General features: G+C 45.6%; 2 protein-coding genes across 3 annotated transcripts in view; one reads left to right on the top strand and one right to left on the bottom strand.

Annotated features, from left to right (window-relative positions):
- Positions 1–521: 521 nt before the first annotated feature.
- Positions 522–18,645, top strand: LOC308530416 (ATP-dependent RNA helicase DDX19A). Its single transcript, XM_081107036.1, has 12 exons — positions 522–689; positions 3,400–3,448; positions 5,777–5,827; positions 6,522–6,657; positions 9,114–9,206; positions 10,557–10,659; positions 10,994–11,108; positions 12,958–13,135; positions 13,443–13,680; positions 15,117–15,279; positions 16,194–16,385; positions 16,779–18,645. The coding sequence occupies exons 1-12, from the start codon at positions 633–635 to the stop codon at positions 16,838–16,840; spliced, it is 1,437 nt and encodes a 478-aa protein (XP_080963162.1). The 5' UTR covers positions 522–632; the 3' UTR covers positions 16,841–18,645.
- Positions 18,646–21,558: 2,913 nt separating this feature from the next.
- Positions 21,559–25,515, bottom strand: part of ST3GAL2 (ST3 beta-galactoside alpha-2,3-sialyltransferase 2) — a 42,930-nt gene continuing 38,973 nt past the window's right edge. For both annotated transcript variants that reach the window (XM_081107034.1, XM_081107033.1), the window contains exons 5-7: positions 25,262–25,307; positions 24,848–24,967; positions 21,559–24,013 (exon numbers count right to left, since the gene is read on the bottom strand). In XM_081107034.1, coding sequence (XP_080963160.1) covers positions 23,840–24,013; positions 24,848–24,967; positions 25,262–25,307 — 340 coding nt within the window. In that variant the 3' untranslated portion in view covers positions 21,559–23,839. The remainder of the gene's footprint in view (positions 24,014–24,847; positions 24,968–25,261; positions 25,308–25,515) is intronic.

Here is a 25,515-nt window from a genome sequence, read left to right as displayed (position 1 = left end):
TAATCATGACATTAAAAACATTCGGCTGTATGACAAACAGGTCAGCGTTTACACTGTACGCCCGCTTTGTGTCGGACTACATAAAACACCTGCGCTGCGACGGGGACGCCCCAGGGCTGGAATGGCCGAAGAGAAGGACAGGGCCGCTGTGTTCTGGCGGGTGGGGCTGAGGGCGGGGAGGGAGGTCAGGGCTTTGGTTTCTTTGGTTTTTGCCGTCTTACCTGTCACCGCGTTCCTAACAGTGGAAACCGGCATCGTGTAGTATTCTCAGAGAACTTGTCTTTAGAGTTCAGAGACATAAACTTAGCGAGACGTGGCAGGTTTGAAAGTAAAACCTGGGTTACTTCAGCGTGAAGCTCGGCAAAGCGAGGCTAAGAGTTTCACCTCACAGACCTCAGCCATTGAGACACGGAAAGGCTAAACCCGCGGAAATCCGCGGAGGCCTCGACTCGGCGCCAGACGCGAGCGGGCGCGGCTCGGAATGGTGACGTTCGCGTCCTGCCGGAACTGACGTCACGGTTAAGCAGCGTCTACTTCCGGTCCTCGTGAGTTACCTTCTCGCTCCGGCGGCGGGCTCGGGATCTGTGCGAGCGTGTGCATTTTTCGCGAGCCGGCCTCCCTCCCTCCGCATCATGGCCTCGGACTCGTGGGCCCTGGCCGTGGACCAGCAGGAAGCGGCTGTCAAGTCGGTCAGTGGCTGCAGTTTCAGGGGAGAAGGAAGTAGGAGGGCCCCAGCGGACCCTGCCCCAAATCCAGGGAGCCCACGGGGGTGGGGGTGGGGGGCGGCAGGCCGATGGCCCGCCGAGGAATCCGTGCTGATTCGAGCCTTTTGTTTCCCTCTGGGCCAGTTTAAGGCTTTTATCCGGTGGCAGTCTGTTCCCGCTACGTATGCTGTCTTTTCTGTATCGCATCTGCCAGTGGGGATGTCAAGGAGAGGCAAGTTTAGGCTGGTTCTCTTTCTCATCAAGAGTAGAACGACAGTGTGCTTCCCTTATTTTAACATCGTTAACTTTGATTTTGAGAGTACCTATATTAAAGCCGGGGACAGTGAAGCAAGGGAGTGCTTAGAATAGAAGGAGCAACAGGAGAGCCGAGGCGGGACTACGTGGTTTCACTGGGAAGTCAGAGAAGAGGGGGCCTTGGAGGCAGGTTCAGGGGTGAGCCTGGGTGGAGCCGCCGCTGCCCACTGCTCCCCTGGTTGCAGGTCTCTTGGGGATCGTTAGAGTCTAGGATAGTGGTTCTCAACCTTGGCTGCACATTAGAATCACCTGGGAATCGTTTTTAAAATCCTGATTTCTGGGCCTCATCCTCTGGAAATTCTGTTTCTTTGTTATGGGGTGGGGCCACAACATTAGTAACAAAGAAACGGAATTTCCGGAGGATGAGGCCCAGAAATCAGGATTTTAAAAAGATTCCCAGGCTATCATCAACAAATCAACAAACGTCAAGTGCTGGAGAGGATGTGGAGAAAAAGGAACACTTGTGCACTGCTGGTGGGAATGCAGACTGGTGCAGCCACTATGGAAGGCAGTATGGAGTTTCCTCAAAAAACTACAAATGGAACTCCCATTTGACCCTGTGATCCCACTTCTAGGAATATATCCCAGGAAACCAGAAACACCAATCAGAAAGGATATATGCACCCCATATGTTCATAGCAGCACAATTCACCATAGCTAAGATCTGGAAACAGCCTAAGTGCCCATCTGTAGGTGAATGGATTAGAAAACTGGTACATCTATATGATGGAATACTATGCTGCTATAAAAAAGAAGGAACTCTTACCATTTGCAACAACATGGATGGAACTGGAGAGCATTATGCTAAGTGAAATAAGCCAGTCAATGAAGGAAAAATACCACATGATGTCACTCATTTCTGGATAATAAAGACCATTATAAACTTATGAACAAAAATAGATACAGAGGCAGAGCTGCCTCTAACAGACTGTTAAACTACAGCAGGAAGGCCGGGGAGGATGGGAGGGCAGGAGGGGGGTGGGTAAGAGATCAACCAAAGGACTTGTATGCATACATATAAACATAACCAATGGACATAAGACACTGGGGGGTAGGGAAGGCCAGGGGATTGTCAAGGGTGGGGGGGGAATAAAAAGGAGACATATGTAATACTCTTTGTAATACTTTAAGCAATAATAATAATAAAAAAAAAGATTCCCAGGTGATTCTAATGTGCAACCAAGGTTGAGAACCACTGGTCTAGGAGATGCACTCCTGAAAGGGAAGATAGGCTCCCAGGAGGGACAGTGCCTTATTTGAACTTCTTTTTAGGCCCATGCTTAACATGGTTGGTAGTTTGCAGCTATGCAGAATAACAGATTTCAGTTTTTATATATTTTATTCAGAAAGTATGATATGGCCCGGACAGTATAGCTCAGTGGTTGAGCACATAGACCAGCCATGGGCAAACTACGGCCCACGGGCCAAATCCGGCCCGTTTGAAATGAATAAAACTAAAAAAAAAAAAAAAAGACCATACCCTTTTATGTAATGATGTTTACTTTGAATTTATATTAGTTCACACAAACACTCCATCCATGCTTTTGTTCCGGCCCTCCGGTCCAGTTTAAGAACCCATTGTGGCCCTCGAGTCAAAACGTTTGCCCACCCCTGACCTAGACCCATGAACCAGGAGATCAGTGGGAATCAAACACAGCCAGGGCGAATGACAGGGTTTTGGGCTCAGTCCCCAGTGGGGGGCGTGCAGGAGGCAGCCCATCAGTGATTCTCATCATTGATGTTCCCTCTCCCCTTCTTTCCTCTCTGATACCAATTTTTTTAAAAAGTATGATACAGTATATGGTTCTGGTGCTCTCGAGTTTACAATCTAGTGTTTAGCATCAGATCTTTCTTAAAAGACAGTTACTGAGAATTTGTTTCACATCTTTTTAAACCTATTTTCCTAATCTAGATGAGATATGAATATACTTGATATCTGGTTCTAAACAATTTGCTTATCAGGAGGCTGATGTAACTTAATGTTTTAAAATACTGCTTCCTGCTGAAACCGGTTTGGCTCAGTGGATGGAGCGTCAGCCTGCGGACTGAGAGGTCCCAGGTTCCATTCCGGTCAAGGGCATGTACCTGGGTTGCGGGCACATCCCCAGTGGGAGATGTGCAGGAGGCAGCTGATCGATGTTTCTCTCTCATCAATGTTTCTAACTATCTCTCTCCCTTTCTCTCTGTAAAAAATCAATAAAATATATTAAAAAAATAAATAAATAAATAAAATAAAATACTGCTTCCTGATAGTTGGTAAAAACCCTCCCCTCTTTTTATTTTACCATATAGACTTGTGTACATTAGCTTAATACATAATTCATGGTATTAAGTTATCCTGTGGCTCTGCTCTCAAGTGTTTTCTTTTATTTCCATTCAGATCAGTAATTTGCAGATCAAGGAAGAGAGAGTCAAATCAGATACAAATGGTGAGTCACGAGTAGTTGTAAGCTGGTACAAGTTACACGTTTGCTTCTGCTTTGTACTCATAGCTGTAATGTGAAAAGGAGCTTTCATTTAGCATGTTCGGCAAATGTTCGCTCTGGATTTGACAGCTGGTAACGTCGGTTTCACACTGAGAGGGATATGTTATTTTTCCAGAGTTGATCTAGCCTCTGTCACTGTTCACTTGAGAATGTTTCTTTAAAATTTTTAAAGGTTAATCTGGGTTCAAAACTCATAAAGTACCCGGTCAGCTTGGCTCAGTGATTGAGCCTTGACCTATGAACCAGGAGATCACGGTTCGATTCCTGATGACAGCACGTGCCCGGGTTGTGGGCTTCATCCCCAATAGGGGATGTGCAGGAGACAGCCAATGATTCTCTCTCATCGTTGATGTATCTATCTCTTTCTCCCTCACCCTTCCTCTCTGCAATCAATAATAAAAACCCACAAATAACTCATAAAGTATAAACAGGTGAAAGGCCTTTCCATCTGGCCACCATTTACCCAGTTCCCAGTCTCCACCTATTATTAGTTTGCTAGGGCTGCCATAACAAAGTATCACAAACTGGGTGGTTTGAACAATAGAAATTTATTTTTTAAATATATATTTTTACTTATTTCAGAGAGGGAGGGGGAGAGAGAGAAACATAAATGATGGAAGAGAATCATTAATTGGCTGTCTCCTGCATGCTCCCTACTGGGGATCAAGCCCACAACCTGGGTATGTACCCTTGACGGGAATCGAACCCAGGACCCTTCAGTCCACACACCTACACTCTGTCCACTGAGCCAAACTGGCTAGGGCTGAACAATAGAAATTTTTTGTCTCACAGTTCTGGAGGCCAGAAGTCCAAGATCAGGTTGTCGGCAGGGTTGGTTCCTTCTGAGGGCTGTGAGGAAGGATCTGGCAGTCTTTGGTTTTCCTTGGCTTATAGAAGCATCACCCCAATCTGTCTTGTCTTCACATGGCATTTTCCCTGTGTGCATATCTATGTTCAAATTTCCCCTTTTTAGAAGGAAATTAATCCTGTTGGATTAGGGCCCACCCTAATGACCTCATCTTAGCCAATTACATCCGCAATGACCCTATCTCAAAACAAGGTTACATTCTGAGGTATATTCTTAGGACTTCAACATATGAATTGGGGGTCGGTCCACAATCCACATTTCAACCCAGCAATTTTACTGTTTGATTTGTTTGTCCCCTTATATTTTGTTCTCTGCCTCTTTTCTGCCTTCTTTTGGGTTAAGTAAATGTCTTAGATTTCCATTTAAATGTATGGGGTCTTTTCACTGTACCTATTTGCATTATTTTATGCGTGATTTAAAGTTTTCTTCATCCAAGTCTTGCGTGTTTTTGTTAACTTTTTTTCTAGGTGCAACATTTTATCTTTTTAGTTGCTATTTTTTTTTTTTAATATATATTTTTTTAAATATATTTTATTGATTTTTTACAGAGAGGAAGGGAGAGAGATAGAGAGTTAGAAACATCGATGAGAGAGAAACATCGATCAGCCGCCTCCTGCACATCTCCTACTGGGGATGTGCCCGCAACCCAGGTACATGCCCTTGGCCGGAATCGAACCCGGGACCTTTCAGTCCGCAGGCCGACGCTCTATCCACTGAGCCAAACCGGTTTCGGCATTTTTTTTTTTTTTAATATATTTTATTGATTTTTTACAGAGAGGAAGGGAGAGAGATAGAGAGTTAGAAACATCGATGAGAGAGAAACATCAATCAGCTGCCTCCTGCACATCTCCTACTGGGGATGTGCCCGCAACCCATGTACATGCCCTTCACCGGAATCGAACCTGGGACCTTTCAGTCCGCAGGCCGACGCTCTATCCACTGAGCCAAACCGGTTTCGGCTAGTTGCTATTATAAGTCAGATTTTTTCAATTATATCTCTCTATATAATTATGTAAACTACTGATTTCTGTTTACTTAAGTTGATACTTGGCCCTAAAAGTTTACAGTCATACATTCTATAAAAAGTGATCATTTTACCTCTGTCTTTTAATTTTTCTTATGTTTAATTATGTTTGCTAATATAAAGCTATAGTTTATTTTAGGGTAAGTAAGTCAGAGGTGACATTCTGCTGATCACTTTGAAGTCAGCCAAAATTTCCAGAAAATTAAAATTTTCTTATGTACTTAAAAATTTCGTAGGAATAAAAATTTATTAAACACACAGAAGTGCCAACTATTTTCATTTTGATCATGTAAAATAAATTTTAGTATTTACATTGTCCCACCTTTTGGGTGGGTTTGCTATTTGCCTTTCTGATTATGACAACTGTTTTCTTGTGTAGGTGTTATCAAAACCAGTGCCACTGCAGAGAAAACAGATGAAGAAGAGAAAGGTAACTACTCATTGAAAGCCTGTAGCAAGAGACACAGTATGACCCAGGACTTGCCTTTCTGGAGCCAGAGGTATTCTTAATTATAAGATGAAGGGGAAGAAGAGGAATCCACAAAGGAGATTGAGAAGACACAGTCAGTGAAATAGGACCAAAAGAGAGTGCTGTCCCCGAAATCAGAAGAAGGAAGTTTTTCCAAAGTAGGGAGTCAATTATAGGTAACAAGTTGATTAAGAGAAGAACTAACAATTGCCTTTTGGATTGATTTAGCAGTGTAGGTATCATTGGTGAGTTTGACAAGGGCTGAGGTTAAGTGGAGAGGTTAAATAAGAACCCTATTCCGTGTACATTCAACAGAAGAGGGGGAGAGGAAGTGGAGATTAACATAGATAGCCTTTTTAGGGAATGTTCTATAAAGGGGAGGGGAGTGTAACAAGGATGGAGTTTGCCAGATGAGTGTGAAGAAAATCAACTGGTGACCCTGGCCAGGTAGCTCAGTTGATTAGGGCGTCATCCTGATACGCCAAGGTTGCGGGTTCGATCCCTGGTCTGGGCACATACAAGAATCAACCAATGAGTGCATAAATAAGTGTAACAACAAATCGATAGTTCTCTCTCTCTCTCTCTCCCTCTCTCTCAAATCAATAAAAAATTTTAAAAATTAGAAAAAGAAATTCTACTGGTTTCTTTCTGACAGAGGACAGAGCTGCCCAGTCCTTACTCAACAAGCTGATCAGAAGCAACCTGGTTGACAACACAAACCAAGTGGAAGTCCTGCAGCGGGATCCAAAGTCCCCCCTCTACTCAGTGAAGTCCTTCGAGGAGCTTCGGCTGTGAGTGTTTGTTTGTTGGAGCTGTTTCTTATCCGTCCCTCTTTTATAAAACTTAACATCACACAGATTCTTGTGGGAATTTTACTTTTATTTTTAAAAACCCTGCTTGACCGGTGTGGCTCAGTGGTTGAGTGTCGATCCATGCACCAAGAAGTTGCTGGTTCGATTCCTGGTCAGGGCACTTGCTCAGGTTGCGGGCTTGATCCCCAGTGGAGGCAGGCAATCAGTATTGATGTTTCTTTCTCATTGCTGTTTCTATCTTTCCCTCTCCCTTCCTTTCTCAAATCTCAATAATCAATAAGATAGCTATTTTTTAAAATCCTAATATATTTATCTCTTTGACTAGTTAATAGTTCACATGATTTAAAAGTCAAAAAGTATGAAAAAGGTGACAGTGATGGTCTCCCTCCTACCCTTGTCTCTCTGCTTCCCGGTTCTCCTCCTCTTGATAGGGATTTTTAAATGCCACAGATTTATTCATCATAGCTGAAAGTCTTTTTTCTTTTATGCTCTTAGAACTTTCAATAAAATATTGGCTGACAGGTGATTTCTGGATGTCAGGAACATTTCTTATTAGGTAAGCTCTTTCTTTAGACTACAGGGTTTATGGTCTTAAGAACAGTTTATCTGCTTTTATCAAATGTGTCAATAGAGCCTGTACAGGATTCCCAGGACTTACAGTACAAAGCAGCCTTCAACATTCTGGAATTTTTTTAAAGTCCAGAACCCAGAATTGAATCTTAGGGGAGCACATGGATGACATGGCGCTAAGAATGACTTCTAATGTGTCAGTATTTTAAAGAGATAATTAAGAAAGGATATACCAAGTTTTTTGTTTCTTCAGTAAGTTAGTAAAGAGGTGTGCATGGCTCATAGGTTTATGTACATGCCACTGTGCGGGGTGTTATGAGTGACAGAAGATAAACTAACATTCTTGCTGCCTGCCAGGACCCAAATCATAGTCAGGAAATAGCTGGTAAAAAGAAAGTGGTGGAATAAATGGATTCTTTACCTTTATTCAGCAAAATCTGTAGTATGCCCACTGTGAGCAAACAGAGGCTACATTTCTGCCAACTATTAACACTAATCAAAGTGTGGCTGTTTTTTAATGATTTCAGGAAATTGTAATTTTCTGTATTTTCTCTCAAGGGTTTCATTCAACAAATCTGTCATTTCTGCTCTGTTCGTAAACTGCATTAGGGCAGCTAGATGTGCTCTACTGTTTCCTGAACTCACAGTTTGCGTTTCCAAGTATCAGTGGGTTTTTTTTTTTAAGTTTCTTTCACGTAATGGATTGGAGCTCTTAGTTCAACTAGTGATGAATTGTCCTCTGAAAGGCAAGTTCTCTCTGATTTAGCTATTGGTCGCCAGAGGGAACAAAGAATGAAACCTAGGTCACCTAGTATACTTGGTCTGTTTTTGAATGAATCTGCAAAATGAAAGAAAGAAAAATTGAGCCACTGGAAGTTCTTAGATCACTTGAAAATCCTCATTTAGTATGACTGTTTCCTTGACAACCAAATCAGAATCTGCTGGCGTTACAGCCTTTCTTCCAAATGGCAGACACCACAGGTTATGTTCTCAAAGTCCTTTGTGTCTGAGAACCAACGTAGGCCAGAAGAATTTGCCTTTTAGAGAGTCTGTTGAACTCCAAGAAGGGCTCAGGACAGAAGTCTTGACTTGGTTTGACTTTTTTTGAAAATAATCTAGTATGATTTTTGTTAAACACCCTGTTTAGAGGTAGCAGAGAGCTTATTGTAAATGCAATGTAAGAGCAACTTATATAAGAAGTTGGTGCTTTCCTGTTCTTGATTTTGACTAGACATAAATAAATCTGAGCACTGTAAAGTTCAGGATGATAACTGAACCCTCTCGTACTGTATAGATCAGCTACTAGAAACTGGCTGAATCAATTTTCTTCTCAATTTTTCCAAGTATTTGCACTTGACTTTTCCAGGCTGGCTTTGGAAGGACCATTGAACACAGAATGGCTGGTTCACTTTAATATCTGTGCTGAGAAATTCCAACTGAAATCCCATTCTCCTAAGGGATTTCTATTTCTTAGCAGCATAGGAAGCAAGTTTACTTTTAAATATGTCTTTTATAATTTACTTTGCACCATGAATTAATAAATACCATCTTGCAGTATCCAGGGAACACTGGTCACAGAAGGCCAGTCATATTTGTGGATGTGCTGAAAGCATGAATTTCTGTGAGAAAGGAAACTAATCTATATTTTATGAATTGCATAATAGTTGCAGATTAAGATCTAGTAGGAAAAGATGGTTTCGTCTTGTTTTAGGTAGTGTTTTTTGTTTTTTTAAAGGCATAGGAAAATATGTCTGACAAAGATAGGAAGCATCGTTCTTTGCTAGATATAGGGAAGGATAAAAATCGCGGCCTTTTAAACAGTCTCAACAACTAGAGATTCCTTTTCTCTCTCCCTGGCCTCCCAGGAAACCACAGCTTCTTCAGGGAGTCTATGCCATGGGCTTCAACCGACCATCCAAGATACAAGAGAACGCGTTACCCATGATGCTTGCTGAGCCGTAAGTATGCACCTCTTCAGAATTTGGTTTAATGTCACCCACCAACAGCTGTTACTGTCTTGAGACCAAGGTGGGATGTTTGGGGCAACATGTTTCTTCAGGGGAATAGCTTGAATCGGGTTTTTACAAATTATTTTGAAATATTTGAGACCTGCAAAAAGGTGTCAAGAGCAATACCAAGAACACCTGCCAAGAAATAAAACATCATTTAGTAGTTGGTAGTTGTATACCCTTCTCCGCTCATATCCTCTCCCACCAAAGTAAGCATCATCCCGAAGTGGGTCGTCATTTTCTCTTTTCTTTATACTTTTATTAGGTATCTGTGTGCCCTAAGAATCTAGAGTAGTTTATATATTTTTAAACCTTAGGTAAGTGGTATACTTTTATGTAGCAACTTTAAAAAAAAAAAGTTTTTATTGATTTCAGAGAAAGGAAGGGAGGGGGAGAGAGAGAGAGAGTGAGAGAGAAACATCAGTGATAAGAGAGAATCATTGATCGGCTGCCTCCTACATGCCTCTTATTGGGGACTGAACCCACAATCCAGGTATGTGCCCTGACTGGGAATCAAACTGTGATCTCCTGGTTCATATGTTGATGCTCAACCACTGAGCCACTCCATTGGGCTTGTTTTTCTTTTTTAATGACAAAAATGCCACCTATTTCCACGACAATGGGTTACACGAAGTGAAATGTGAATGGTCCCTCTAAAGCAGCGGTTCTCAACCTGTGGGTCGCAACCCCTTTGGCGGTTGAACAACCTCTTTCACAGGGGTCGCCTAAGACCATCCTGCATATCAGATATTTACATTATGATTCATAACAGTAGCAACATTACAGTTATGAAGTAGCAACGAAAATAATTTTATGGTTGGGTCACAACATGAGGAACTGTATTTAAAGGGCCAGAAGGTTGAGAACCACTGCTCTAAAGTATCTGTCTGACTTGGAATCTTACATTCTCTATAAAGATGGGAAAGGGAACACACGGAAGGAGCTGGGTGCTAGAGGCACAGTATGGCTCAGCAGAAAACATTCTCGGGGACTTGTCTCATTGGCACAGACCTTACTGTGCTGTCGTAGTTTCCACGGGACCCCTAAGGTACAGAGCTAGGGCACTAGCTGTGCTAGAGTCTAGAGTAAGGACTTCTCGGTGTGGACCCGTCTAAAACAATCATTTTCCATAATATTTAAGCAGTTTTTTAACAATATAAAAACATTTGTCATGTACTCAATGCAGAAAATCTGGACTAAAGGAGGAAGTCCATATTCCTACTACCCAGAAAGAACATCTTGACACCTTTGTGTATGTTTAACCAATATTATTTTCATCTCTTTTCTTCCTTCATCCAGCCCACAGAACCTGATTGCCCAGTCTCAGTCTGGTACTGGGAAAACAGCTGCCTTTGTTCTGGCCATGCTCAGCCGAGTGGAGCCAGCAGAGAGATACCCCCAGGTGAGGGCTGGGGAATCCTGGGTCCTCACTTGCCTGGGCACTGCCATCTGGTGGGGGATTGACGAGGGTTCCCCTGGAGGGTTCTGAACATTCCCTGTGCTTCAAACTGTGGCTCAGGCAGAGCAGGACATGGATAAAATTCATTTGAAAGCACCTTTAAACAATAGCTTCCAAAAGCATCCCCCCAGCCAAGCTGAAAGGTTGGCCTGGTTGAAAGGATGTGGTTCCCTGCACTGTTCAAGTGCTAATAACATCAGCATACTTGTTGCTTTAGAGCCTGTTGTCTGTTACTGAAAGGGTCTCCTAAAGTCATCCTTTATGATCCCCCTGTCAGTGCCTTTGCCTCTCCCCAACATATGAGTTGGCGCTTCAAACAGGAAAAGTGATTGAGCAGATGGGCAAATTTCATCCAGAACTAAAGCTTGCTTATGCTGTTCGAGGCAATAAATGTGAGTATAAAGAGGTGAGCCCTCAGCAGTGAGTAGGGTAGGGTGGTTGGGTGTTTGCATGCTGAAACATGATGATGATTATTCAACTCTGGTTCAGTCTGACCTTAGAGCCCAATTGCATTGATTTTAGCCAATGTATTTACTTGCTAATTTGTTAACAGTTCTCTCCACCTTTAACATAAGATTTTGCATTGTTAGAAAATGCCTGGGTCCAGGTGTTCTTCACTGAGAAGATAGGGTTTTGAATTTGGCATCCAGAGTTCTGGAAGCTGCTTACTAGAGAGGGATGGCAGCACTGAGGATGCGGGGTGGAGGTCAGATACCTTTCTTTAAAAGTTCCCAGCAGGCATGGCTTAGTGGTTGAGTGTTGACCTATGAACCAAGAGTTACTGTTCGATTCCCCGTCAGGGCATATGCCCAGGTTGTGGATTCGATCTCCAGTATGGGGCATGCAGGAAGCAGCCGATCAGTGATACCCTCTCCCTTCCTCTCTGAAATAAATAAAAATACGTATTTTTTAAAAGTAAGCACAGCTTTACTAAGAGCATGTATAGCTCTCTTGGTCTTATCAAAATCAGAAATCCTCCAGCAGTTCTTTCTTCTGTGTATTCTCAGAATGTAATGTAGAGAATATGGTTTAAAATGAGGTAGGGCAGGTAGAAAGTGGGTCATTAGAAAGTTAATGGAATATTTAAAAACTACAAATCATTAAGAAAAGACAAAAGAGCCCTAGCTGGTTTGGCTCAGGGGATAGAGTATCAGCCTGTGGACTGAAGGGTCCTGAGTTTGGTTCCGGTCAAGAACACAGGCCAGGTTGTGGGCTCCATCCCCAATAAGGGGCGTGCAGGAGGCAGCCAGTCGGTTATTCTCATCATTGGTGTTTCTATCGCTCTTTCCCTCTCCCTCTCTGAAATCAATAATATATACAAGAGATACATAGTTTTAAAAAAAGAAAAAAGAGACCCAGTTGAACAGACACTTCACAAAAGAAGAAATTCAGATGGTCAGTAAACATGAAAATGAGCCTCATTAGTCATCACAAAAATGTAAATTAAATCCACTATACACATCTCAGGTGGGCAAAAATGAAGAAATCTGACAATTACCAGTATTGGTGAAGACACAAAACTGGAATGCTCACACACTTCTGGCAGGAGTATACACTGGTACAATCACTTTAGAAAACAGTTTGATGTTACCTAGAAAAGTTGAAGAGAGACATCCCTTTGACCCAAAAGTTTATAATTGCCTACAGCAGTGGTTCTCAAGTTTTTTGGTCTCTTACACTTTTTTTTTTTATTTATTTATAGATTTAGGGGGGAGAGAGAGAAACATCGATTTGTTGTTCCACTTATTTATGCATTCATTGGTTTATTCTTGTATGTGCCCTGACGAGACTGAACCCACCACTTTGGCTTCTCGGGATGACTAACTCAGCTACCCATCCAGGGCCAGTCTTCTACATTCTTAAACATTATTGAGGACCCCAAAGTATTTTTGCCAATTTGGGAGAAAATCAGTGAATCATGAGTGAATGAATGGTATGAAAAGAACAAGATACAAGATAATGCTAAAGAGAAAGAGTTGGATGGTGTTGAATTATAGAAGGTAGGAAGGAACTAACACTTACTGAGGTTTCACTGTGTAGGATTTTATCCTGACCACATGCAGTCAGTTAGGTGTCGTCATGCCCACTTGACAGTACAACCAAGACTGGGGAAACAGTCCTGTATCCGTTGAAATCTGTAATTAACTTGTTCTAAACGCTCTGGAAGAATGGGGCAAGGCTTTGCTTTCCAAAGCTGGTTTTGCCATGGAAATAACCACAGAACACCTCTTGTCTCCACAGTGGAAAGGGGTCAGAAGATCAGTGAGCACATTGTCATTGGCACCCCTGGGACCGTCTTAGACTGGTGCGCCAAGCTCAAGTTCATTGACCCCAAGAAGATCAAGGTGTTTGTTCTGGATGAGGCTGATGTGATGATAGCTACTCAGGGCCACCAAGATCAGAGCATCCGCATCCAAAGGTAGGACTCTGGATTGGGAGGAACTTCTCAGCCTTGTACCGGGTTCTCTGCTTCAGAAGCTTGAGAAGCCTGTGATTGATGGGCCATGTCGGCACTGACCATACTCCCGCCTGGGTCGAGGAAAAGACTTAGGAATCTAATACCACCCTGTCCCTGCCCCGTCTGGTCCTGCCTCTTCCCCACAGTGCTCCTCCACCTCTGCCACCTTCCAGGGGACATAGCCCATCCAAGCCTGGGGAGGCTGTGCTGCTGCTCATTCCAGTGAAACGCTCGGGCTCGTGCCAAACACCTGGGCCTTCCCTTGCAGGATGCTGCCCAGGAACTGCCAGATGCTGCTTTTCTCTGCCACCTTTGAAGACTCGGTATGGAAATTTGCCCAGAAAGTGGTCCCAGACCCAAACATTATCAAACTGAAGCGGGAGGAGGAGACATTGGACACCATCAAGCAGTATTACGTCCTGTGCAATAACAGAGACGAGAAGTTCCAGGCCTTGTGTAACCTCTACGGGGCCATCACCATTGCTCAGGCCATGATCTTCTGCCATGTGAGTAGCAGCAGCAGCAGCAGCAGCAGGCCAGCCTGGGGAGGAGTTCCATGGGAAGGTGTCCAGCCCCCTCCTTCTCAGCCAGCTCCACCTTAGTGCTGAGGAGGACCAGCTTCTCCTGTGGGGCCAGGAAGGAAATGGTTTGTGAAGATGTAAGAGGCAATTTTTAGTGTCCTGAGGTATATATAGCCTAAGCATAGAACACCTTGAATTTTATATTATTTGTATGTGATGTATTATTAGAAAACCCAAGAGAATTAACTGATAAGAAATTAAAATGATTGGTTACAAAATTAATATAAAATAACTAGTTTTCTAGTTTCAAGTGCAAAAACGTAGAAAATTGAGGGATAAATGTCATTTATAATAGCAAAAAAATTTTTTTCACCAGTAAATAAGATATCTGAAGAAAATTTCAAAATGCTATTTAAAGGATATAAAAATGAGATAACTCTTACTCTGTTGTTGGAAGACTTATAATTTAGAGTGGCATCCCTCTCCCAACCTCAAATCGAAACTTTCACACCTAGAGACAATAAAAAAATAAAACGAATAACATGTCCTTCACCTATTGTCAACATTTAGCCACATTTGCTTTATTATTCATATCCATGTGCTTGAAATACATGTACTTTTTCTTTTTGCTGAGTCATTTTATTTTAATTTATTTAATTAAAAAAAATTTTTTTTTGTTACTCCTCACCTGAGGATATTTTTTCCATTAACTTTTTAGAGAGAGTGGAAGGGAGGAAGAGAGGGGGAGAGAGAGAGAAAAATATTGATTGGAGACAGACATCGATTGGTTTTATCCCCCCACCAGGGCCAGGATTGAACCTGCAATACCAGATACAGTGCCCTTGACAGGGAATCAAGCCTGTGACCCTTTGCTCTAACCATTTGGAACACTGGCCAGGGCTTACTGAGTCATTGTTAAGGTAGTTGTAGACATCATGACAAATTCACAGCTAAATATTTCCCAAGAATGACCATAATACCATTACCACACCTTGAACAATGATACAGTGATAGTGATATTACCCCCTAAAGAGTTCATCCGTATCCCATTTCCCCACCTGTTACCACAAAGGTTCTTTATTGCTTTTGGTTATTCTTGCTAAACCAAAGAGCCATTCAGAGATTGTTGCATTTAGTTGTCATGTCTCTTGAGACTCACTTAATCCCACCAGTTTCCCCACCTTTCATGACATGGATATCTTAAAGAGTCCAGGCTAGTAAGTATAATTTTTCTGATTTTTCACCCGATTATTTTTAGATCAAATATTTTTGACCCAGGTGACATTGTTACTTCCTGGTACACCATCAAATTAACAATTTTAGGAAATTTAACCCTTAGCTGCTAAGTTTCAGGTAGAGTTTTCTAGATCGAAAATATTCTCTTCAGGGACTTTGATTTCTCAAATGTTTTCTTTCTTCAGACCCGCAAAACAGCCAGTTGGCTGGCAGCAGAGCTCTCAAGAGAAGGCCACCAGGTGGCTCTGCTAAGTGGGGAGATGATGGTGGAGCAGAGGGCTGCGGTGATTGAGCGCTTCCGAGAGGGCAAAGAGAAGGTTCTGGTGACCACCAACGTGTGTGCCCGTGGTGAGCAGAGAACTTGTCCTGGTCTGCCAGCCTCGGGGTAGCAAGAGAACAACTCAGGTGGTTTGAGGGAAGTCACATGGGGTTGGTGGTGACGTCCTTTTCTAGGAGAGACTGGATTCCCTCAGCAGAGAAGAACTTTCACAGAAACCGAGTCCTGACTTGGTGGAAGGAAATGTATAGGCTTCTCACTGGTTTACAATGACATCTGCTCTTCGGGCAGCCATTGAGGTTTCAGCTGCATCTCCTGACACCAGTGTCTAGCAGAGGCTCTCTACTGACTTTTTTTTTTTTTAAATATATTTCATTGAGTTTTTACAGAGAGGAAAGGAGAGAGATAGAGAGTCAGAAACATCGATCAGCTGCCTCCTGCACACTCGCCACCCCCCCCCCCCCCCCCACCTGGGGATGTGCCCGAAACCAAGGTACATGCCCTTGACTGGAATCGAACCCAGGACCCCTCAGTCCGCAGGCTGACGCTCCATCCACTGAGCCAAACCGGTTTCGGCTGACTTTTTTTTTTTTTTTTTACATATATATTTTTGTTTATTTCAGAGAGGGAGAGAGAGAGAGAGAAACATCAATGATGAGAGACAGTCATTGATTGGCTGCCTCTTGCACGCCCCCTATTGGGGATTGCGCCCCTAACCTGGGCATATGCCCTTGGCCAGAATTGAACCTGGGACCCTTCAGTCCTCAGGCAGAGGCTTTATCCACTGAGCCAAACCAGCTAGGGCTCCTACTGAGTTCTTAATTTTGTTAGCACCTGCCAAAGTCCTGTGGTTTTCCTCTGGGTTCTGCTACCTGCTCCTTGTCCCGGAATCCCAGAGCTGGCCCACCCTGACTCTCTCCAACCAAACTTGGTGTATGTGGCCTGACTCCCATTCCTTACTCTTCTCCATCTCTCCTTCATGCAGGTATCGACGTTGAACAGGTGTCTGTTGTCATCAACTTTGACCTTCCTGTGGACAAGGATGGGAACCCAGACAACGAGACTTACCTGCACCGGATCGGGCGCACTGGCCGCTTTGGCAAGAGGGGCCTGGCAGTGAACATGGTCGACAGCAAGCACAGCATGAACATCCTCAACAGAATCCAGGAGCATTTTAGTGAGTCCTGGGAGTGCCCTGCCTTTCCTTATGGGGCAAGGCCGGGGGTGGGTGGAGGGTAGGTAGTCCTGTGGCCCCTAGAGAGGCTTTGTCCCTTTGCACATTCCCCTCCTCCCCTACAATCGGGAAGTCCCCAAAGAGCACACCTGGGAGTTGAGTGTCAGGACTCGACTGTTGGTTCCCCTTGGCCAGGCTGAGGGCCTTGGACTCGGACTGTTGTTGTCAGTGTCTGTCTCAGGCACCAGAAGACTTTGGGTTTAACCGGAGGATGGAAGTGGACAGAGGCAGGTCTCTGCCCTGTGTGTTTTCTCTCCCTGCTGGGCTGCCCCTTCCCTAGGTTTGTGTGTCCATGTAACCCCATGTTGATTTCTTTGACTCTTTTTTTATTCTCAGATAAGAAAATAGAAAGACTGGACACGGATGATTTGGACGAGATTGAGAAAATAGCCAACTGAGAAGCTCCTGCAGGTCCTGCGCAGGAACCTGATGCTTTCACAGCACAGGCCTGGACGTCACCGAAGGACAAAGGCACGAGCGGAGAGAAACCACCTGCCTTATTTTAAACTACGTTTGGCCTTGACAGAAATTATGCAAATGATTGAGAAAGGTAGAGGAAAATTTTGCATTTGAGAAATGTAGTCCTTTCCCCCCATTTTTTTAAGCCAAGGTTTCCCCCATCTTTATAGTAATCTGGTTGCTATTGGTATTCACTGGCCCCAGGATTCCATTCCTGTTATCTGGCTAGGGATGTTGGGGCCTGCATCCAGCCCCTGCAGAAATGGTAGAGGTAGAGTGTGGGAGAGGCCCACCACATGGATGGAGTGACGGGAGCGGCAGCAGAGGCCTGTGAGCTGTCCTTGACCAGTCACAAATGTCTCCTGTCCTTGGAGCCATCTTCTAAAATCCAGAGATGTTCCAGTTAATCTATTTAACCTCTTCTCTCTGTGCCAGAGGATATCCCTGTTTCTCCCTGGGTGAGCATCTTGGATACTTTGTGAACCTGATTGGGAAGAAACATGGATGTCAGTGAATTTTCAGAAGGATTTGTTTGGCAAGGTGCTATGACTCCTTTGAGAATCCAGGCCTGACTTCTCTTGCCATTTGCTCTGTCTGCTTGTGCACCCAGTAATCATTCATGGCAGCCAGGAGACACTGGGCAATTGTCTGACACATGCCTGGCCAAGTGAGATGGCTCTTATCCGTGGGGGGGGCGTCCACACTATGCCTGCAGGTGAGCAGCACAGTTTGGAAAGTAAGTTACGACCAAGTGAAAACTTGGGATTATTCTGTTTATCTGTAATAATGGATCTATTGGTTACTTTACTTCATACACAGTGTGAATGTGGACGAATAAACTAGAGCTGTGCCATCATTCATTATGTTAAGAAATTTTAAAATAATTATGAAACATTTTACTTATCTTGATTTGTCTTTATTTGTATTTTTCTGGTTATTAGACTAATATGTGCACATTAAAAAATCTATTTGTGTATGTAACTATGAAGTGCAAGTACTCTCTATCCTCACCTCTCTGGCGTCACCATGGCTAGCAGCTTGGTGAACAGTCAATATATTGCCTTCTGTTTGCATATATTGTCCTACTTAGCTTTTAAAAAATGTGAACATTCTACCCACTCTTGGGCAACTCACCATTTCACTTACCAGCATATTTTGTTGATTTTTTTTTTTGTCTTTGTGACTCTCTTACCAGCGTATTGTGGACATGTGACTGTCCAGCACACGTAGATCAGTCTCGCTGTTGACAGTGGCATCATTCCAGCATGTAGCTGCTTAGCAATTATTTCATGGCGCCTTTAGTAAAAGGCATATGGGGGTTCCACTCTGTTCTGTCGCCACAGTGCCTCATAACTATCCTCGGTCACCTCTGCCCTGCCGAGACTCATTCTAGGATGTATTGTTGGAAGTAGAGTTGTTGGGTCAAAGACTGGGGACATTTAAACTTTTAATACATTGCTAACTTAGTTTGCCAAAAGATTTTTACCAATGTATGTTATTGCAGTTATACAGAAATACTACTATTTTCTTACCTGCTTGCCAACACTGTACATTTACTAATTTTTAAAACTTTGCCAGTCTGTACAGCAAAAGTAGATTATATCATTGCTTTTTTGTTTTGTATTTAGTGAGGTTTGGCAAATTTTCAAGTTTATTGGATATTTGTATTATTCTTGTTTCACCATTTTACTACTGAATTGTCAATCTTTCTATTTTAGGAAAATTAAACTTTGTCTTGAGTTATAGATGTTTTCCTAGTTTGTCTTTACAAACTCATTTTTTTCTTAACTACACAAAAGTTTAATTTTAATGTTACATTTCATTTTTATTTTAAGAAATCTGAATTTTATGTCATGGCTAGAAAAGCTTTCCTCATGCCAGCATTATAAATTATTCACTCCCATTTCCTGTTCTGGCAGTTCTTGGGCAGTTAATTTTCTGATATTGTGGGTCTCAAAATGTTTTGCCCTGCTCATTGGCTGTGAGTGATTATGGTACCTTAGAAGGTGAGTGGTGACATGGCTGTGGTGTGTGGGCTAGAGCCATGGTGACTGATTGAATGGGAAGGAGCTGCACTGAACTTGGCCTGCACCCTGGTTGGACGTGAGAATTATGTTAAAACCTGGGCCCAGAAATGGGGTGGGAGGACTTGGACAGGAAACTGACACACAGTTCTGTTGGCTGCCTGTCTGGTCTGTGATATCCCCAGTTAACTGAATGTCCACAGACTTGGTTCTAGAATAAGGGCCAAAGGAGTGAGGAGCTAGATGGAGTCAACTGCTAAATCCATTTGGACTGCGGGGAGAGAAGAAACCTAACACTAAGAAAGACTGCAAACATCAATAAATTAAATTCACCCCAGATAAAATTAATTTTATGGAATGGTCTGATAAAAGACTACATATGTTTGTGTGCTCAAAGAGAAAAATACATTCACTAAGAAAGAGCAAGAGCCCTGGCCAGTGTGGCTTGGTTGAGCATCATCCCATGCACCGAAGTCTCCAGTTCTATTCCCAGTCAGGGCACATGCACAGGTTGCAGGTTTGTTCCCTGGTCAGGGTGCCTACAGGAAGCAACCCAATGTTTCTCTCATCGATGTTTCTCTCCCTCTCCCTTCCTCTCAATAAATCAATAAACTTTTAAATAAATACATATTTAAGTTACACACACACACACACACACACACACACACACTAGTGGCCCAGTGCACAAAATTCGTGCACATTAAAGGGAATTAATTAGCAGAAATATTTGAATATTGCTATTTGCCCTTTCTCTATAATAGAAGTGTCAGAGATGAAAGAAAATTAGTAAAATGTATATGAAAATCTCCCTCCTGTCAGAGTCTGGGGCACGCCACGGGACACAAAGTTGAGTACCCGCCCACCCGCGCGCACCTTGAAATTGTGCAAGACCCAGACCCAACAGGCCCCAGTCCTGTCAAACCCCATAGGGCAGGGTGCGGCCTCAAGTCCCCAGCCCCGGCACGAGGGCGTGGTTACCATTTGCATATTAGCTCTTTATTATATAATATAGGATAGTCAATACCACATCCCTGCAGGATTCGCAGAGGTTGGTGCTGCCATCAAACTTGAATTATGCAGGGGTGGATGTTTTCTTCCTAGTCCTATTTATTCACCCTCCGAGTCATGGGGAATGACAGTAGTTTATTGCAAATGTAATCAAGTGGTAATGCCAACTTGTGTATTCAGATGTGGTATCTTTGCTGGATCAAAGCAATATAGTCCCCAGCCAACATCGAGGGGGGGAAAAAAGACATGGTTTGGTGGAACTCTTGATTCTTAACATTTGGGAGTGCTGCTGCAACCAATCCTATATAATAAAACCCTAATATGCAAATTGACCAAACAGCAGAATGACTGGTCACTATTATGCGCACTGACCACCAGGGGTCTGATGCTCAATGCAGGAGCTGCCCCCTGGTGGTCAATGTGCTCCCACAGTGGGAGCACCGCTGACCAACCCATCCAAGTGGCCTACCAGCTCGGTGGCAGCCACTCACTCCCTCAGTAGTCCTGCAGGTCCAATCTCTGGAGAACGGGCCAGACACTGATGGACCAGTGCCACCAGCCTGATCCCGACAGCGCCACTGGCCTCCTGGAAGTTGGCCTTGGGCACTGTAGCCACTTCCCCTCCTAGATGCTCCGCAAGGAAGAAATGATATAAAAGCAGCGTCCAGGTAGCTCCCGACAACCGCCGCGAATGTCAGTGGGACGGAACTGGTTCCCAGGGTGGCAAGGGCATCCCACCACCCGCCTAGAGGGCCAATCGCATCCTGGCCCCCCTACCTCCCTCAGGACGGGTGCCAGACACAGCGCCACTGCAGCCCGAGGCTCTCCTGATCAGTACTGACTGGGCGTAAGCCCGCGGCAGGCGCAGCAGAACTAGGATGAGCAGGAGTGGCAGGCAGGAGCAGCAGTTGGCATTGGACTGTGGGTTTCAGCCAGATCCCCACAGGCCACCCCTAGGGACCCCACCCGTGCATGAACTCATGCACCAGCCCGCCCCCCCCCCCATATATATATATTAGTAAAAGCCTTAAGCGACTGAACGACTGGTCAACAGGCTGCTATTATGCACACTGACCACCAGGGGTCAGACACTCAATACAGGAGCTGTCCCCTGGTGGTCAGTGTGCTCCTACAGTGGGAGCGCCGCTCAGCTGACCTACGGGTGCCAGATGCCAGGCTCATGGCTGGCAAGCGCAGCTGCGGTGGCTTGAGCCTCTCCCCCATCCAAACCAGGACTGGGATTGGGACCGGCATCGGAATGACTGGGCATGAGCCGACTACCACGTGAGGAGTGAGGCTGCAATGACAAGCAGCGGCTGTGCGGTCATGGGTGCACCAGTATCGCCCTAGGATGGGTACATGGAGGCCGCAGCGGAGTGGCAGAGTCTACCAAGTGGCACGGAGGTCCACTGATCCCCGCAGACTAGGCCAAGGGACCCCCCCGACCCCCGTACATGAATTCGTGCACCGGGCCTCTAGTTATGACATGAGGCAGCTGGCTTTGAGTTGGGAGGCCTCCTGTATAAGGGTTTTGGGGAGTTGATACCCCCACTTCAAAATCTCCCCAACATTCTTAAACTTTACTTAGTCACAGCTCCCCACTGACACATTTCAAAACAGATTAATGACTATATAGTATTTTTGTCCTTTTTAATTTAGAAAGAGAGAGAAAGGGAAGAAAATAATACAAAAAAAACCACATTTGTTTAAATAACTATTGCAGAAAAGGAGATCTGGACTGGATGCTGGGACCTACCTCTTCCAGAATGTGGGTTTATTATTCTTTTAAACAAAGAAAAACAAAATAAATTATTCTGCTCAATACTGTTTGGCATAATTGCATTGTTTTTTTTTTCATCTTCTAAACACTCAAAACAGCCTCTTCAGGAAGCATTGAGATGAGACTGGCAAGAATGGCTGGTGCCCTGGCTCTCCAGAACGGTGGGAGGAGGCAATCCATCAAACCCCTACTTCCCCCAACCCACTCCCATTCTTTATTTCACCTACTTTGGGAATTAGGAAGGTACAGACTCAAGCTAAATTCTCCATATATTAACTTTTGGGGGTGCCCACTGCTCCACCCCAAGCCTCCTCTAATACTCTTCTGGTTACTGTTCCCCCAGCGGGCTGCAGGAACTACACCCACAGCCAGGAGGCTGCCTGGTGGTACCAACTCACTAAGAAAATGGGTGGCATGTGTGTTGTCACTGCTGGATAGAGGGGGTCCTTTCAGTGGTTTGGAAGCTTCACGGAAGCTCTTGTCCTCCCTAAAATCCCCTGACCTTGAAGGCTGAATACCACCCGCAGCGTCCTCGCGGGGGTTAAGCTGGGTTCAATCATGCAGGTAGTAGCTTCCAGTTGTAATCCCTGGTTGTTAGCTTCCCAGCCCACTCCGGAGCTGGAAATGGAAAGTGAGTGCGAGGGAGAAGGCAAGAGGTGAGCCGGCGGAAAGGGACCCATGCGCAGGGGAGGAGGCATGCAGAGGGGCAAGTCTACTCCTCCCCAGCTAGGCTCCCGGCTATTTCCATGGCCAGCTCGGGATTTTTTTACAGAGTTTGTGTTGGTCAGCCATACCTGGTCATTGTAGGTTAACTAAATGATGAGCCCAAAGCAAAAAACACCCCCAAGCAAGAGGCTTCTTACTCCTCTTTGGGGTGATATGTGAGGGAAGAAGGTGCATGCACCAGGCAGCTGGGCTCCCCATCTCCAGCCGTCTTTGCCACCAGTGGCTCCCGCTCCCTTGAGCCAGCCGAAGAGTGTTTGTGCGAGAGAGAGAGAGAGAGAGAGAGAGAGAGAGAGAGAGAGAGAGAGAGAGAGAAGCAGCAGCGCCCTAATCCATCCCAGGGCATGTTTTGATTTTTTTTTTTTCTAGAGCAAGTAGCTGGTGAGGAGGCCCGGGGCCTAAGGAGACACTAGAAGTTGTAGCGAACAGTAGGGGCCTAGGATACACGTGAGTGAGAAGCACCTTACATTGGACGTGAGGGGGCTTCCTGGTTCCCCGCCCAGTTCCGTACACCCGAGTTCGAGTTGGGCCCTGGGCGAACCCCGCCCCCAAGCAAAGGGTGAGCACAGTTCGTTTTCTGGTGAGACACGAGATGCCCTGGTCAGAAAGGCCATTCCATAGGGTGGCCAAAGGCGGGGAGGGAGGGGCGGTCGGGTGAGGGCTGGATTCTCACTGCCTTTCTTTGGTGGGTTAACACCCATCTCGGACTGAATAAATGCGGGGCCTGAAATTCTCTCGGAAGCCTGGAGAGGTTTGGGAGGGTTCTGGCTTTGCCTCTAAGGTCAAAGAGAGCTCCCCGTCCCCACTCCCGTAAGTCACATGAACCGTTCCTGGACCCACGCGGGGCGCCGGGGAAGGGAAGCCGAGCCGCCACGGCCCGGCCCGCGCTTCCCTTTCCTTCTCGGCGTCCTCGGCGGGGTCAGGCCCGCAAGCAATTGCGACAGCCCCGACCCCGCCTGCAGACAGTACTTCTCCGAGGCCAGAGGCCACCTCTTCTCTTTAAAAAGCGTGAAACAAAATCCTACCCAGGAGCCTAGGGCTGTGGGGGTTGGGTCGGCCGGTTCGCCCCGAAGGCCATTGATTGGAGGAGACGGGCCCAGCGCCGGAAGTCGACTCGAGTTGAGGGGCACGATTGACTGAGATAAACAGAGGCTCCGCCCGACCGCCGCGTTGATTGGGTGCCAGGCCCAGTCTTGTGATTGGCAGGGAACAGCCGGCGCTCGCTGGGCTGCAACATGATTGGTCCAGACCGCGGCCGGGCGCGTTCAGCGTTGCCCGGAGACGCCCCACGCCCGGCGACGCGCGCAGGCGGAAGCCGCCACCCACGGGCTGGTCTAGCGTCCCGACCCGGAGCGCGCACAGGCGCTGGGCGGCGGGCGGGAAGAGTCGCGGCCAGACCTTTCTCAGTTGCCTCGGTAGACCTCGATCTTACTGGCCTTGGCCAGCATGTCGATGATGTGGGCCTCGAAGTCGGCGTCGTGCACGCCGGTCTTCCGGAACTCGCCCGCGTACCGGTTATTCTCCCAGTAGTGGTGCCAGTTGCCCCGGCTGTCAGCCCCGAACCCGTACACGTTCACCTGCAGGGGAGGGCGGTGCAAGTCACCCCACGTCGGACTTTGGGAGACGGGACGCGGTGGGAGCCTTGTGTAGTAGTGGGGAAGGAGAAAGGAGCCGCAGCGACCCGACAAACCCGGGAGGCCCGCAGCTAATCGATTCCCAGAGCGCGGGATGCATGGGAAGAGGGGACACCCAAGCCTGGGCTAAGGACACTGACCGAGGGGGACTGCTGCTCCCTTTCAGCTCCTTCCACCCGTCTGATTGCTTCAAGAGCAACGCCCCAATTTAGGGCTAGCCCAACCCTTGCTAACTTTTTTTTTTTTAATGGAGTACTTTTATTTAAAAACTGATCAAGTACCCAATACCCTACGTTAAAGGATTTACTGGCAAAAGTGGGTGTGCTGGGTGTGAGCACTGAAGTGTATGGCAGAGCACCCCTGCCCACTAGCAAGATGCCTCCTTGAATGACTAACCTCCGTTTTTAACAATAAGAGAGCAGGCCTGGGGAGATAACCATCCCCCTGAATCTTAACTACACTATCTCCATTCTATTCTATTTATGTCTTTTATTATTTTTTTTCTTTATGGCAAGTAATATCAATAATGGAAGTAGTATTCTATTTCCTTTGTGAATAAATTTAACTTTTAAATGAAGTGATTTCAGCTTTGGTCAAATTAAAGTAGTAAGCTTGGGAAATGTAGAGCTCCACCACCTAGAAATGAGGAGAAATCAAAGCCACTTGGTTTCTGCCTACAAAAAACACATTCCTCTTGAAGCACTACTGAGCCCTGAGAAGGGCTGCTTTCCCTTGCTCCGTGGGTCCCACTATTTACCCCCAGACTGGGCTACCCACCTCATCACACACATGCAGGGCAAAGAAGAGCACCAGCATCCCTGTGGAAGGGTACCGCCCGTGATGCTCTGTCCACCTGTCATGGATGTACTTGAAGAAGGCTGGGTTGTAGATCTGGACCTGGAGGAAAAAATGTGACAGGCACATGAGGGTTTGGGTGGCCTAGAGGCACAGGGACAGGCTCTGAGTAGCTTGTGCCAGTTCCTCCACGCTTGCCCTTCGACCTGTTCATCTGTGTTCCCTGGCTCCTTGCAGCCTCTGTGGAGGTCAGGCATCCCAGCAGATGGGGACACTGAAGGTTCTAGAAGGGCACTAAGGCATACCCGAACCACAGGACCAGGCACACCAGGAGGTCAGGTCTGCACTGTTTCCAATGAGGTGGGGATAAGGAAGGGGGCAGAGGAGGAAACTTACCTTTTCTTTGTCTACTCGAAGGAAGGACTTCACTGGAGCATAGGTACTGCAAGCAAACAAAAACACACAAAACATTTAGGTGCCTTCCCTCCTGCTCAGGCCTGAAGGATGACAGCCTCACCACAAGACCACCTGCTTCCAGACTGCTCTCCCACACCATATCACTGCAGTACCTCCCTTAGAACTTTCAATGGCTCCCCATGCCCTTCAGGATAAAATAAGGATGTTTTATTAGACATATATTGGCCCTTCCA

The sequence above is a fragment of the Myotis nattereri genome (genome assembly GCF_964212035.1).
Source record: "Myotis nattereri genome assembly, chromosome: 15".
Lineage (NCBI taxonomy): Eukaryota > Metazoa > Chordata > Mammalia > Chiroptera > Vespertilionidae > Myotis > Myotis nattereri.
Note: the sequence above shows the minus strand (reverse complement) of the source record. Positions and strands in the feature narration are given on the sequence as shown.

Bases quoted from the DNA above. Each gene is read 5' to 3' on its own strand.
- LOC308530416 (XM_081107036.1), top strand. From the start codon at position 633: ATGGCCTCGGACTCGTGGGCCCTGGCCGTGGACCAGCAGGAAGCGGCT. The intron at 690-3,399 runs GTCAGTGGCTGC...ATTTCCATTCAG, and splicing joins AGGAAGCGGCTGTCAAGTCG to ATCAGTAATTTGCAGATCAA. The intron at 16,386-16,778 runs GTGAGTCCTGGG...TTTTATTCTCAG, and splicing joins CAGAATCCAGGAGCATTTTA to ATAAGAAAATAGAAAGACTG.